This window comes from Myotis nattereri (assembly GCF_964212035.1).
Source record: "Myotis nattereri genome assembly, chromosome: 1".
Lineage (NCBI taxonomy): Eukaryota > Metazoa > Chordata > Mammalia > Chiroptera > Vespertilionidae > Myotis > Myotis nattereri.
The window spans coordinates 184,113,370-184,126,538 of record NC_138075.1 but is presented as its reverse complement, the minus strand read 5'-3'; the positions used below and the strand labels follow the sequence as shown (position 1 = coordinate 184,126,538).

Sequence of the window (13,169 nt, the reverse complement as noted above, 5' to 3'; positions counted from 1 at the left end):
CATATAGTGTTTACTTTCAAGTACATTTTACAAATGTGAACTGATTTAGTTTTCATAATGATCCTATGAGGACTGTTTTTAAGACTTTAGAAGGAGTAAAAATGTCTCAGTTGGCTGCAAGCTGATGGGATGTAGATAGACAAAAGGAGAAGAAGAAAGGAGAAAGAAGGAAGGAGAAGGAGGAGGAGGAGGAGGATTAGAAGGAGGAGGAGATACAATGAGAAAAGCTGTAATGAGAAATTGTATGGTCCAGGAAAAACAGAACGAATAAGCTGTTTTCTGACTTTCTGTTTCTCAGATCCAGCCCCAGGTAATAACTTGCTATTTTCTGCCCTGGCCATCTATTAACTTCCTTCTTAGCCCTCTGTATGTATCAAATAAATACTAAATACCCCCCCCCACACACACACACACACACACACACATTGCTTTCATTCTGCTTATGTTGGTTTATTATGGTTTTAATTACTTGTGACCAAACAATCATTTTCTTTGTGATATATTTTATTATTTTTATTTTTAAGTGTCGTTTTTGTGCTTTTTAAAAATATGTTTTTAATGATTTCAGAGAAAGAAAGGGAGAGGGTGAGAGATAGAAACATCAATGATGAGAGAAAATTATTGATCAGCTGCCTCCTGCATGCCCCCTACTAGGAATCAAGCCCGCAACCCAATCAAGCCTGTGTGCCCTGATCAGAATTCAACCATGGCCTCTTGGCTCATGGGTCAATGCTCAACCACTGAGTCATACCAGCCAGGCTGTGTCTCTGTTTTTAAAAAATGTATGTACAGCCCTGGCCGGTTTGGCTCAGTGGATAGAGCATTGGCCTGCGGACTGAAAGGTCCCAGGTTCGATTCTGGTCAGGGGTATGTACCTTGGTTGTGGGCACATCCCCAGTAGGGGGTGTGCAGGAGGCAGCTGATCTATGTTTCTCTCTCATTGATGTTTCTAACTCTCTATCCCTCTCCCTTCCTCTCTGTAAAAAATCAATAAAATATATATATTTTTTAAAAAGATGAAAAATGCATGTACAAATGGACAGAGTCAAGAAGAATAAAAACAAAAATAAAGGTATTTCTGGTTTATAAATATATGTGGATGTATAGCATAAAACATTAGAAAATGTACTATGAACAACATTGAAAAATCAAGTTATTTATTCTTTATTCATAATTCTTCTAGCTTATATTCATATTGTGACATTGTATTCATATGACATTTTTATTAGTGGTTTATACACTCATTTACTGACTTCCTCAATTTGCTTCCATAAAACCAAAATCATCATGATGTTTTTATTCTCCAAAAGCATCTTCTTATAAGAAACACTATTTCTATGGAGGAGTTTCCCTTTATCCTGTGTTTAGTTCACTTTTGTAAATTTGTCATACCACTGTTTCTTGCTGTTAGAGTATATAATCATGGTAGTATTTATTTAATCAGGGCTGCTTCCATAAACATTTACAAAACAATTTTAAGAAGATAGAGATGAAAACCTAATTTAGAGCAACTTTTAAAAATCCTTTAAAAATTGTCCAAAGCCAATATTTTCTAATGATGCTTAGTGTAACTTGAAATGATTTTAAATAATTGAAAATTGCTCAGATCATCAGAATCCTTATAACAGAAGTTAGTTAACAGAAGTTAGCTAACATGTATAGGGAGTATATAGGATGGATATTAAAGAATGTCAAGAGTTGGAGTTTATTCAATTTTTTATATCTTATGAAATCTGTCGTAGCATTTTGTACATAGTTGGTGCTTAGTGAAGGTTCTATTGAATTGAATGTCCTCTATCTCCTCATTTTTGCCATATACCAAGTCTGTTATTTACCCTGAGCCTCCCGCACACCACTTAGTAAGTGGTAAATTTCTGTACATAGAGTCTTAGAAACACCTTGAGATGGATTTAACAGCATTCCAGTTCTGGGGCTTACATCTGAACTGGTTTCTGATTCAGAACAGGGTCCACACAGCCTTCAGCGACTGGGTCCTACCTCTTGTTCTCCCCCCTCTCTGCCTCACAGGTGAAGCTTCAGATAAACAACTGGCAGCTGCTCCTAGTAGACACTATGCTCATTCTATCCTCTATGCTTTTGCTCATTTGGTCATCTCCTTCTGAAAGGTTCCCCCCACACGTCAATCTCTCCATTCACCTGGGAAGATCTCATCTGTCCTTACGACTCAACTCAGGAGAAACCTCCACAGAAAATTCTCTGAAGTTCTCTTAGAGTTGGACCCACTCCATTGAGAAACAAGGTTAGGTATCCCACTTCTGTGCTCGTTCAGATCCTGGTTATACCCATCATGGGATTTATCAGGCTACTTTACAACTTTCCTTTTATATGTCTGCCTTTCCCGTTAGGCTGTTTGGTGGTAGTTGAATGCATCTTAGAGCTTTTTGTATTCCTAAAACCAAACTAGATCCCAAACTCATAAATGCTAATTTGTAAATGAACAGATAGAGAAAAGAAGTGAAGGAATGATTGAAATCGTGAAGAAAGATAATTTTAGCAGCAATATGAAAAATGAAATATGTTTTCCAGGGCTCTTTAACAGTGAGTGATGGAAACATGACTCAAACTGGATTAACAGGAAAAGATAACCCATTGCCAAATAACAAGGAAAGTTAATGGATTAGGTAGGACAAAGCTATATTCAAACAATGTCCCCAATAATCCTGTTTGTACGGGCCAGGTCTGTGCTTTTTCTATAACAACACAGTTCTCAGGCAGGCTCTCCCTAATCAATGGCAAGACTCCGTTTCTATCTCACCACTTTAGCAATCCCAGCAAGAAGCAAGAGCCTGTTGATTCCCATCATTCCTACACAATTGGCATTGTCTCTGAATCCACCAATCTTAACTTATTGACTTCACTTTGAACCCATATTGGCCTGGGCAAGAGTATAGGCAGGAAAGAGGGACCATTGCTGCCTTACGGTCACAGACTGGCCCTCCTGAGTTCAGAATTAAAGTCCTCTTACCTTAATCACATGGATTGATAAGAGCGGGGGTGAGCATTTCCAAAGGAAAACCAGGGTTCTGTTTTAAGAAGAAGGTGGAAGGGTGGTGTCAGGTAGAAATAGAAGATGTAGTGGAGATTGGAAGAGGAAGTTAACAATGATAATTAACTGAATGCTGTTAGAGAGACAGAATGTTAAGGCATCTTCATTTTCTCCCTCCAAAGCAGAACCATTATACAACAAATATTGCTGTTAGAAATGGGGAGGGAGAGGTGGTATTTAGGTCAACAAAGTTCTCAAGGCAAGTCAAGATAAAGCAGAGCCATATATACCTATTCATTTTTTTAAATATAGTTTTATTGCTTTCAGAGAGAAAGGGAGAGGGAGAGAGAAATAGAGACGTCAATGATGAGAGAGAATAATTGATCAGCTGCCTCCCATATGCCCCACACGGGGGATTGAGCCTGCAACCCGGACATATGCCCTGACTGTGAATCAAACCCTGACCTCCTGGTTCATAGGTTGATGCTCAACCACTGAGCCATGCTGGCTCAATGTGCAACATTCTTGCTGGCTCAACATGCAACAGTGACCCTAGGTTTTGAGGGCATATGACATTGTGGTAGTCAAATCTGAAAGGTACAATAAAAATTATAGGGTAGAATGAAATTTAATAACTTCAGCTCCTATTTTAGAAGTAACTTTGTTGGGTTAGTGAGTGCATGAAGTTACAGCTTCTGCATATAAAAGTGGCATTCAGCACATGTTTAAAAAAATTAACAATTTGTTTATCAGAGTAGGCTTCATGGCATCTTAAAATTTCCTTAGTATGGGGTTGTCATAAATTAAATCATGGAAATGAGATGTCATGAAAGGAGAAAAAAATTTTACTTCCTTTCTGACAGCAAATGATTTTGATTAAACAAGTTCTATGAGTCACATTGTAAGTAATTCTGTAGGTAATGATTTTTGGCATGCCTCATCCTCTTGGCTGCTACTGTAGATAAATTGAAATTGTACTCTTTCTGAGTATTTGTTTACATCAATACTTTGGGTTGGGTCTGGTAATAATTACAGATAATACTTTCTATTGTCTGGGCAGCCAGCTGTTAATGCCTGAAGCAAATATTTTCCCAGAAGTAGATTGGTGAGTATTTTCTTTTTATTTTATACGGGAAATGATTGAAACTAAAATTTTAAACAAGCCTTGAATTTTAAAAGTCTACTCTAAGATTCCCAAAGAATACAGGTGCATTGCTTTTCAAAAAGCCTTAATGCTGAAAAATTTTAAAAGTAAATGAGAAGATGTTTATTTGATTTTATTTTTTCTGTTTGCATAAAGATTCACCATAGAGTGCTTCTATTTAGGTAAGTGTCTTAATCAGTTCAGTCTGCTATAGCAAAACACCATACGCTGGGTGAAAACAAACATTAATTTCTCACAGTTCTGGAGGCTGGAAGTCCAAGATCAAAGTGCCTGCAGACTTAGGAGCTGGTAAGAACCTTCCTAGTTTGCAGGTAGTTGTCTTCTTGCTGTGTCCGAGAGAGAGAGAGAGAGAGAGAGAGAGAGAGAGAGAGAGAGAGAGAGAGAGAGAGATGAGAGACAGAGAGAAGTTCTCTGGTTGTCTCTTCTTATAAATGCAATAATGCTGTCCTCATGACTTAATATAAACCGAGTTACCTCCCCAAATCTCCATCACCTAATACTATCACGGTGTAGGGCTTCAACAAACGAATTTTGGGAAGACATAAATATTTAGTCCAGAACAGTAACGTTGAAAAACACTACATCTATTGTGTTTACTTAACAACTATTATACAGCACTAATATTTGCTAATGTTTTGCAAATGTTAGCACTAGTGTTGGCTCTCTTTTACAGAAGGAAAACAAGAACACAGCAGAAGTTAAATAAATTGTCCATGGTCATATAGTTAGATGGCATGTACATGTGTAGCTGGGATTAACCTTGACAGCTTTACCCAACTCTCTGCTCCCAAGGCAGACGACTTTTGCACATGCAGCCCTCTCACGGCACTGGCAGAATATGTCGCCCATCCCAGAGGCCTGCATCCTTCCTGGAGAAGCAACTTAAACCATCTACAATGTAATCCAAAAGGAGATATTGATGGTGAAAAGTGAATCACAGTCATCCCTCCATATTTGTGAAGGACTGGTTCAAGGACAGGCCCTTCCCACCCTGCTCAAGTACCTTTTATAAAATGACATAGTATTTGCATATAACCTGTGTACTAATATATCATCCCATATTCTTTATATCATCTCTAGACTACATATAATACCTAATACAATGTAAACACTGTGTAAATAGTTGTTATACTGTATTGTTTAGGGAATAACAAGAAAAATTCCTGACATGTCAGTACAGACACAACCATGGTAGCTATACAGTACATGTCAACAAAGACAGCAGCATTAAAAATATATATTTTTTCTATCTGAGGTTTGTTGAATCGAGGATGTGGAATCAACAATATGGAGGGCCAACTGTATCCAATGAGATGGCTTCATATACTCAGATTTTGAAATGCTTTATTGTCATTCTTAGAAATATAAATTAGTACATTGATAGGTGGCCTGACTGGGTAGTTCAGTTGGTTAGCGTGTCATCCCAATATACTGTACCAAGGTTTCAGGTTTGTTCTCTAGTCAGGGCACAATTTCAATTTATCTACAATAGCAGCCAAAAGGATGAGGCATGCCAAAAATCATTACCTACAAAATTACTTACAATGTGACTCATAGAACTTGTTCCTTACATGTGCCCTTACATATGCAAGAATTAACCAATGAATGCACAAATAAGTGAGACAACAAATTGATGATGTCCCTCTCTTCCTTCCTCTCTGGATTAGGAGATTTGGGAAAGTCCGAGAATTTCAAAGAGAGGGAAGATGAGGGATTACAACATTGTTACCCCAAATAAACTCCGAATTAACCTCTTCAATGGTTTGCCCCCCTCATTCTACCCCCCTGTGCCATGAAGAAAAACGTGACACTAAGTGTGATTTTATTTGAGCTCAAAGACACCAGGAATAAAACAAACATTCTTATGTTCAATCTGAGACGACAGATGTATTTTTAAAGAGCGCATTTCTTGCAGAGATGTGTAAAAATTGAAAACCCAAATTCATCGTTGGTGGGAATGCATATTGGTATAACAACTATAAAAAAAATAGTGTGGGGGTTCTTCAAAAAATATGAAAAATGGAATTGCCTTATGACCAAGCAAATTGCTTCTGAGGATATATCTGAAGAAACCTGAAACACGGATTCGAAAGAATATATCCACCTCTATGTTCACTGCAGTGTTACATACAATAGCCAAGATCTGGGAGCACCCCAAGTGCCCATCAATGGGCCAATGGATACAAAAGGTGTGGTGGTACACATACAAAACGAAATACTACTTGGCCATAAAAAAATAATTAAATCTTACCTTTTATGACAGTATGAGTGGATCTAGAGGGTATTATGCTAAGTCAGAGACTGATAAATACCATATGATTTTATTTATTTATATGTGGAATCTAAAGACCAACCTACACGAACCAACAAAATAGGAACAGACTCACAGAGAACAGACTGACAATTGTCAGAAGGGCGCGGGTTAGAGGGCTCGGTGAAAAAGGTTAAGGGATTAAGAAGTACAAATTGGTAGTGACAGAATAGTTACAGAGGTATAAGTTACAGCATAGGGAATATAGTCAATAATACTCAATAACTATGTATGGAGCCAGATGGGTACTTGAAACAGGGGGTGGGGTAGACGCTCTGTAAGCCACACGATTTTCTGACCACTATGCTGTATATCTGAAGCTAATACAAAAATATTGACTGTAAACTGTAATTGAAAATGTTAAAAGTATATAAAGAAAACATAATTATGCTGAGTGAAGAAACTCAGACAGAAATGTAAATTTCATTAATCATCTATAAAGATCTCTAAATGATGCAAAATGATGTATAATGATAAAAAGATCAGTTATTGCCTCAACATAAGGCAATTGGACAGGAAGTGGGAGAAGATTGTAAAGGGCTAATAGGACACTTTCAAGAATGATGGATATATTTATTATTTTGATTGCGGTGGTTGACGGTGCAATGGGTGCATATGTATGTCCACATTCAGAATAGTATTCACTCGAAATATGTGCAACTCGTTGTTTAACAGTTATACTTACGACGCAGAGGTATATACTTAAAAATTCGTGTAAGAAAACAAACTTCGAAATGTTTCCTTTTCAGAGAATCATTAGATCCTGTGGGCATCGGTCAAATATTTTAATAAACATAAAATAACATTTTACATTAAAGAAAAAGAAAAAGAGGATAGATAGGTCAGAGAGGCTGCCCTACCCCTCTTCTCTTCAATCCCAGCCACTGAAGTTTCTTTGAGAGCAGTCATTGTCTCCCCTAAAGAAGTGGCTCAGCCTCTACGTGGGTCTAAAGGTCTGACGCTCTCGCCCAGGGCACTGGGTCACTGGGCGCCCACCGTCACCCCTCGCAGGCAGCAGCTCCTGCCTGACAGTGACTCACCCCCGCGTTGGGGACCTGGGCAAAAAGAGAACCTCGCAGAGTCCCCAAGTCACCTCCGGACGTCAGGCAAACGAGCACCTCCTGGGCGGGGCCGCGCCTTCCAGAGACCTACGTGCGAACCCCGGAATTTCCCAGGCCCTGGGTTGCAAGCTTTCCGCCTCGAGCATGGATAAAAGGGGTTCGCCCGTCTCGGGGAGCCACAGATCTCGCTCCACCAGCTCTCCTGCCAGCTCTCACACTCCAGGCACCGCAGCACCGATCCTCCGAGCTCAGCCCCATGGCCCGCACCGCCACCGCCTCTGCTGCCCCCCGCGCTCCCGGCTTCCTCCGGGCCGCGCTCCTGCTCCTGCTCCTGGTCGCCGCCTGCCGGCAAGCTGCAGGTGAGACTCGAGCCCCTGGAGCCCAAGGAGGAAAAAGGGGATGAAGGGTGGGCGCCCATTGGGGGCATCCCGCTAACCCAGCCTGTTCTCCCTGCAGCGGCACCTATGGTCTCCGCAGCGGCACCTATGGTCCTCGCAGCGGCACCTATGGTCCTCGCAGAGGAGCCCGTGGTCACTGAACTGCGCTGCCAGTGCTTGGAGACCATGAAGGGAATTCACCCCAAGAACATCCAGAGTGTGAAGGTCACGTCCCCAGGACCCCACTGCGACCGAACAGAAGTCATGTAAGTGCCACCAGCTCTGCTGCTGCCACCATCCTGGTCACCTCCACCGCCCAGATGCCCCCACCCTGACCCTCGCCCGCCCTCCTGTCTCACTTGTGCCCTCCCCTCTGTCTGCAGAGCCACTCTCAAGAATGGACAGAAAGTTTGCCTCAACCCCGCATCCCCCCTGGTTAAGAAATTATTGGAGAAGTTGTTAAACAAGTGAGTTATGTGACTAGAGTCATTTGTGACAGGTAGTGGCCTCTGCCTCCTGAAAACTATATCAGGGAAGCCCAGGGGATAGCTGAAGGAGTGAAAAGTCATTATTTCACAGTTAGGTTTGCCACCAGCGTCATGAATGTGCTCTGGTGTCACGGCACATTTCCAGTGCGCCCATCCCTACCCCCCACCCCCTACTCCACCCCATTCAAATGCCTATGGGTGAATGTGTAGTCCTATAAAGCTAAATAGATTCAGCCAATGATGCTAAACGGCCTCTTACCCATTAAGGACCATAACATGTTTAAATTTTGCTTTATTCTTCTTGATCTTTTGGGTCCCTGCTGAATGCCCAGGGTGATCATGCCTAACTTTAAGCCTACTCCTGCCTGTTTCTTCCCTCCATTTCTCTAACTCATGAAGGAATAGTTGACACTCTACCCTCCACACCCACCTTGAGAAACCTAGTTTTACATAAAATGCGGCTGTTTTTCACACTGAAAAGTGGGATCCCTGGTTTGAGACAACATGGGTCTGGGCAGTTAAATGGTGACGAGCAGGGACTTGGCAGCAAGACCACCCTAAGGTCAAGTCTAAAATCTCTGGGAAAGTTTTTTAATCCCTTTGAGCCTCGGGGAAAATGTACTGCATGAGGATTAAGTGGAGTCATGCATGTACATTTTTAGCCCAGAATGACATAATAAAGTTGAGTCCACAGTCCCACTTCCTCAATAAAGGAGCAAGCTGTCTGCTGTGCAGGGTAGAAGACACAGTGAGGCCTTCTGGGTGCAGGGTTTGGCCAGGGTCTGCACGCAGCCATTCCTCCAGCTCCAGGGTCCCTGGGAGAGAAGAGTGGCTTTCTGTAACACCTGTGACAATAACCCTTTTCTCACCTTAGGGGAAGCACCAACTGAGAGAGAAGCTCATGGTGGCAGTTCCTGAAAGGAGGTCCCTGCTCTTACAGGACTGAAATGAAGATGGGAACGGCTGGGTTTCATCAACAACTAGAAAGGGATTACTGTGCTTGTTGTTTTTTAAACCAGAGATCTATTTATTTATATATGTATTTATTTTCAAAGCTTGTATTTTAACATTTTAATGTATTTAAAGGTGTGAAACATGTGAATGCGTTTAATCAAACATAACTCAGTTCTGATTGTTATTTAATTTGAAGATGAGGGGTTTTACGTGTCTCATGAAACTAATATTTATTGGGAGACCATTAAGTGAAGGGGGGTGTATGGGAGGGGGGAATCTAAGCAATTTGACAATGAGGTAGATCAATATTGGGGTCAGGGAAAGTGTGTGCACATCTGTTTTTGTACTTGTTTAAAAGAATGTCACTTGTTATTTATTGAAACTATTTTGTTACACAGTCAACATTTTGATGTTGAAGATTCCTTTGGACATTTTATGTCTCGCTTGTAAGGCATAATGCCTTGGTTAATGTTATTATGCAATATCTCTCTTTGTCTTATTGTAAGGCATAATGCCTTGGTTAATGTTATTATGCAATGTCTCTCTTTGTCTTAGAACAGAGAAGTTAAAACTACTGTTACATTTTTACAAATGGCTTAAAAATAAAAGTTTTACAAAATATAACATGTTTAAGTTTTGTTTTATTCTTCTTGACCTTTGGTTCCCCGCCGGATGCCCAAGGTGTTGTACAGTTGGATTGTAGGTCATGCCTAACTTTAAGCCTACTCCTGCCTGTTCTTTCCCTTACATTTCTCTTACTTATGAAGGGATATTTGACACACTACCTTCCCCACCTGCCTTGAGAAGCCTAGTTTTACATACATTCAGCTGTTTTTCACACTGATCAATTCATTATTTAAAATTAGTGCTTTACAAACTTCTGAATGTTTATATAAATATCTTAACAAGGGCTCTTATTAAATGCTTTTGGTAAGTGGTTTTTCAAACAAGTATGCATTTTTTCCTTTTTAATGAGGCTGGGCGCAAAAGGTGAAAAAGTAGATTCCTCCTAAACACTCAAACAATTTGTGTTATTTACAATATTAATAACCATTCTTATCTATGGAGGTAAAACACACTCTAAAGTAAAATACATGACAAAAATAACACAAAGGGCAGATAGGGAGATGAATGGATTTGTAATATATTTCTTCAATTGTTAGAGAAAAGCATTAAGTTTAGGAAAATTGTAATGTGGCAAGATATATTGGCATTTTTAGGGCAACCTCTCGAAAGGAAATGCAAAACTTTGGATATAAAAATCTAAAAAGGAGATACAATGGAATATAAGAAAATACCTGAATATTATAAAAGGTGTCAGAAACAAAGAAATAAAGGAGCAAAACAACAGGTGGTGCAAGAGAAAAGGGACAACTCGTTGTGAAGCCCCGTACATAATGTAAGTAGTGTCTCTCCTTGTGAAAGTGGAACTTTCTAGTAATTCCCCCTGTGTGTGGGGGCCAGGCTTTGTGATTTGCTTCCAAAGAAGAGATTAGAAAAAAAGGAAAAACAATAACGTTACAGTGAAGAATTTGGCAGATACCACTTGTAGATAGCCATGTGATCGAGATTATTATCACTAGTTGTGTTATGGGAATCTATGTACTCCCCCACATGATGTGAAGAGGGGGGGCTCTTCATCTCCATGATATTCTTCCCCAAACCTATAACCTCAGTATGATCATCAGAAAATCATCATAAAAAGCCAAACTGAGGACCATTCTACAAAATCCCTAATAAGTATTCTTTGAAACTGTTGGTCATGAAAAACAAGACAATACTGACACTCTGTCACAGATCCGAGGGGACAAGGAGACATGGTGACTAAATCCAATATGGTATGCTGGATTGGATCCCGGAATAGGAAAAGGACATCAATGGAAATGTTGTGAAATCTTAGTAAGAGACTAGAGTTTAGTTAATAACAATGTACCAATGTTAACCACCCACCTTTGATAAATGAATTATAATTATACATTTTATTCATAAACTGAAGTTATTCAAATTTAAAGTTTATTTTTAAAAAGACAGGGCAGATAGAATAGCAAGACAGTAGACTGAAATCCAACTATGGTAAAAATTAAAATAATTTAAAAGTAACAAACATTCCAATTAAAATTAAAATTTGTTTTACTTTTTAAATACAGACTATAAAAACATGACAAAAAATGTATGCTGCATAAAAAGGCACCCTTTAAATATTAGATCCCAGACAACTTGAAATTAAAAGAATTGAGTGTTCTATCATGCTAAAACTGACAGAAACCTAGTATAGATTTACTAATGTATTAATTACTTGTTAATTATTAATCTATTATTGAAATAAATTATTAACATTTTGGCTAATTTATATATTAATGAAAGCCTGATTAATATATTAAGACACAAAGAAAGAAGTAGACTTAGAGATGAAAGATGATTCAAAATAAAAAGGGGGCAATTTTATAAGAAACAAATAATTCTAAAAGTTTATGAACCTAATACCATTTATTAAAATATATGAAGTAGGCCAGCATTGCTCAGTGGTTGAGGGTCAACATGTGAACCAGGAGGTCAGGGTTCGATGCCCAGGTTGAGGGCTAGATGCCCACTGTGGGAGATCGATGGTTCTCTCTCATCATTGATGTTTCTATCTCCCTCTTAGAGGATTAAGTTCATATATTTAAAATATATTATATTATAAATTCCTCTACCTCTTCTCTAAAATCAATAAAAATATATTTTTAAAAATTTTAAAAATATATATGAAGCAAATGGAGAGAAACTAAAAGGAGCAATAGATGAAAAATTGACCATAGTTAAAGATTCTAGCAAACCTCTTTAAATACTTAATAGGCAAAACAATAAAGAATCAATAACAGTATAGAAGTGTTAAGCAACATGATCAACCAACTTGGCCTGAGCGATGTGTAAAGACACTTCACCCAATAATTGCATAAATCACCCCCCCACCCCCAAACACAGGAACATTTTAGAAAAGAGACTATATGGACCATAAAAAGTATATCGTCAAATTTCAAAATGTTGAAATATTTAAGCATATTTCATAGCATGTGATATGTTTGCTGTGGTTTATCACTCATCTCTCAACTTCCCAAATTTTGCTTTCGTTATACAGGAAGCATCAAAACAGGGTCATCATGCTGTTTTCATACCGTGATAAAGAATATTTCCATGAAGACATTTCCTCATTTCCTATAACTATTTATTGATATTCTTTTGCAATGTTGGCATTCCTTTTTTCTTTAGTTTATATTATATGTAATGCAATTACTCATTATTACTTCCACAAAAGTTTTAAACAAATCTTAAGTAAATGGAAAGAGAAAATTTACATTGAAATCCATTCTTTTAAAAGCCTCAGAATAATGCCCAGATTTGCTGTACTGGATGGTGCTCAGAGATCATTGACATGAATTTAAGCAATTATGGATGGCTGGAATCATCAGACGCCTTTACTGTAGAAACAGAAGGAGAGACTAGCTGTGATCCCTTTGACTTTTTGGTGGGTTTGGACAAAACCAGAAACTGTGGACCCTCAGAGCCCAAGGCAACCTTCCCTCCCGTCAGCATCTCCAAAATAACCAGCTCCTAGTTCCTGGGTTAATCAACGCCCTCTAAGCACAAGAGGTGGCACGATCTCTCTGGAAGTTCCAGAATTTCACAGAGAAAGGAAACTGTATAGGATTAGGACACTTTGTCCTAGATAAACACTGAGTTAAACTTTTGACACTGGTCATCCCCTCACCGCTGATATAACACAAAGTGTATATTTGTGCTTGTAAAATACCAGATGAACAATTTTA

General features: G+C 39.0%; 1 protein-coding gene across 1 annotated transcript; it reads left to right on the top strand.

Moving 5' to 3' along the window:
- The first annotated feature begins 7,728 nt into the window (after positions 1–7,728).
- Positions 7,729–9,978, top strand: LOC308526857 (C-X-C motif chemokine 2-like). The gene is made up of 4 exons (XM_081102104.1): positions 7,729–7,903; positions 8,001–8,187; positions 8,305–8,388; positions 9,284–9,978. The coding sequence occupies exons 1-4, from the start codon at positions 7,801–7,803 to the stop codon at positions 9,297–9,299; spliced, it is 390 nt and encodes a 129-aa protein (XP_080958230.1). The 5' UTR covers positions 7,729–7,800; the 3' UTR covers positions 9,300–9,978.
- The last annotated feature ends 3,191 nt before the right edge of the window (positions 9,979–13,169 follow it).

Bases quoted from the DNA above. Each gene is read 5' to 3' on its own strand.
- LOC308526857 (XM_081102104.1), top strand. From the start codon at position 7,801: ATGGCCCGCACCGCCACCGCCTCTGCTGCCCCCCGCGCTCCCGGCTTC. The intron at 7,904-8,000 runs GTGAGACTCGAG...TTCTCCCTGCAG, and splicing joins CGCCTGCCGGCAAGCTGCAG to CGGCACCTATGGTCTCCGCA. The intron at 8,188-8,304 runs GTAAGTGCCACC...CTCTGTCTGCAG, and splicing joins TGCGACCGAACAGAAGTCAT to AGCCACTCTCAAGAATGGAC.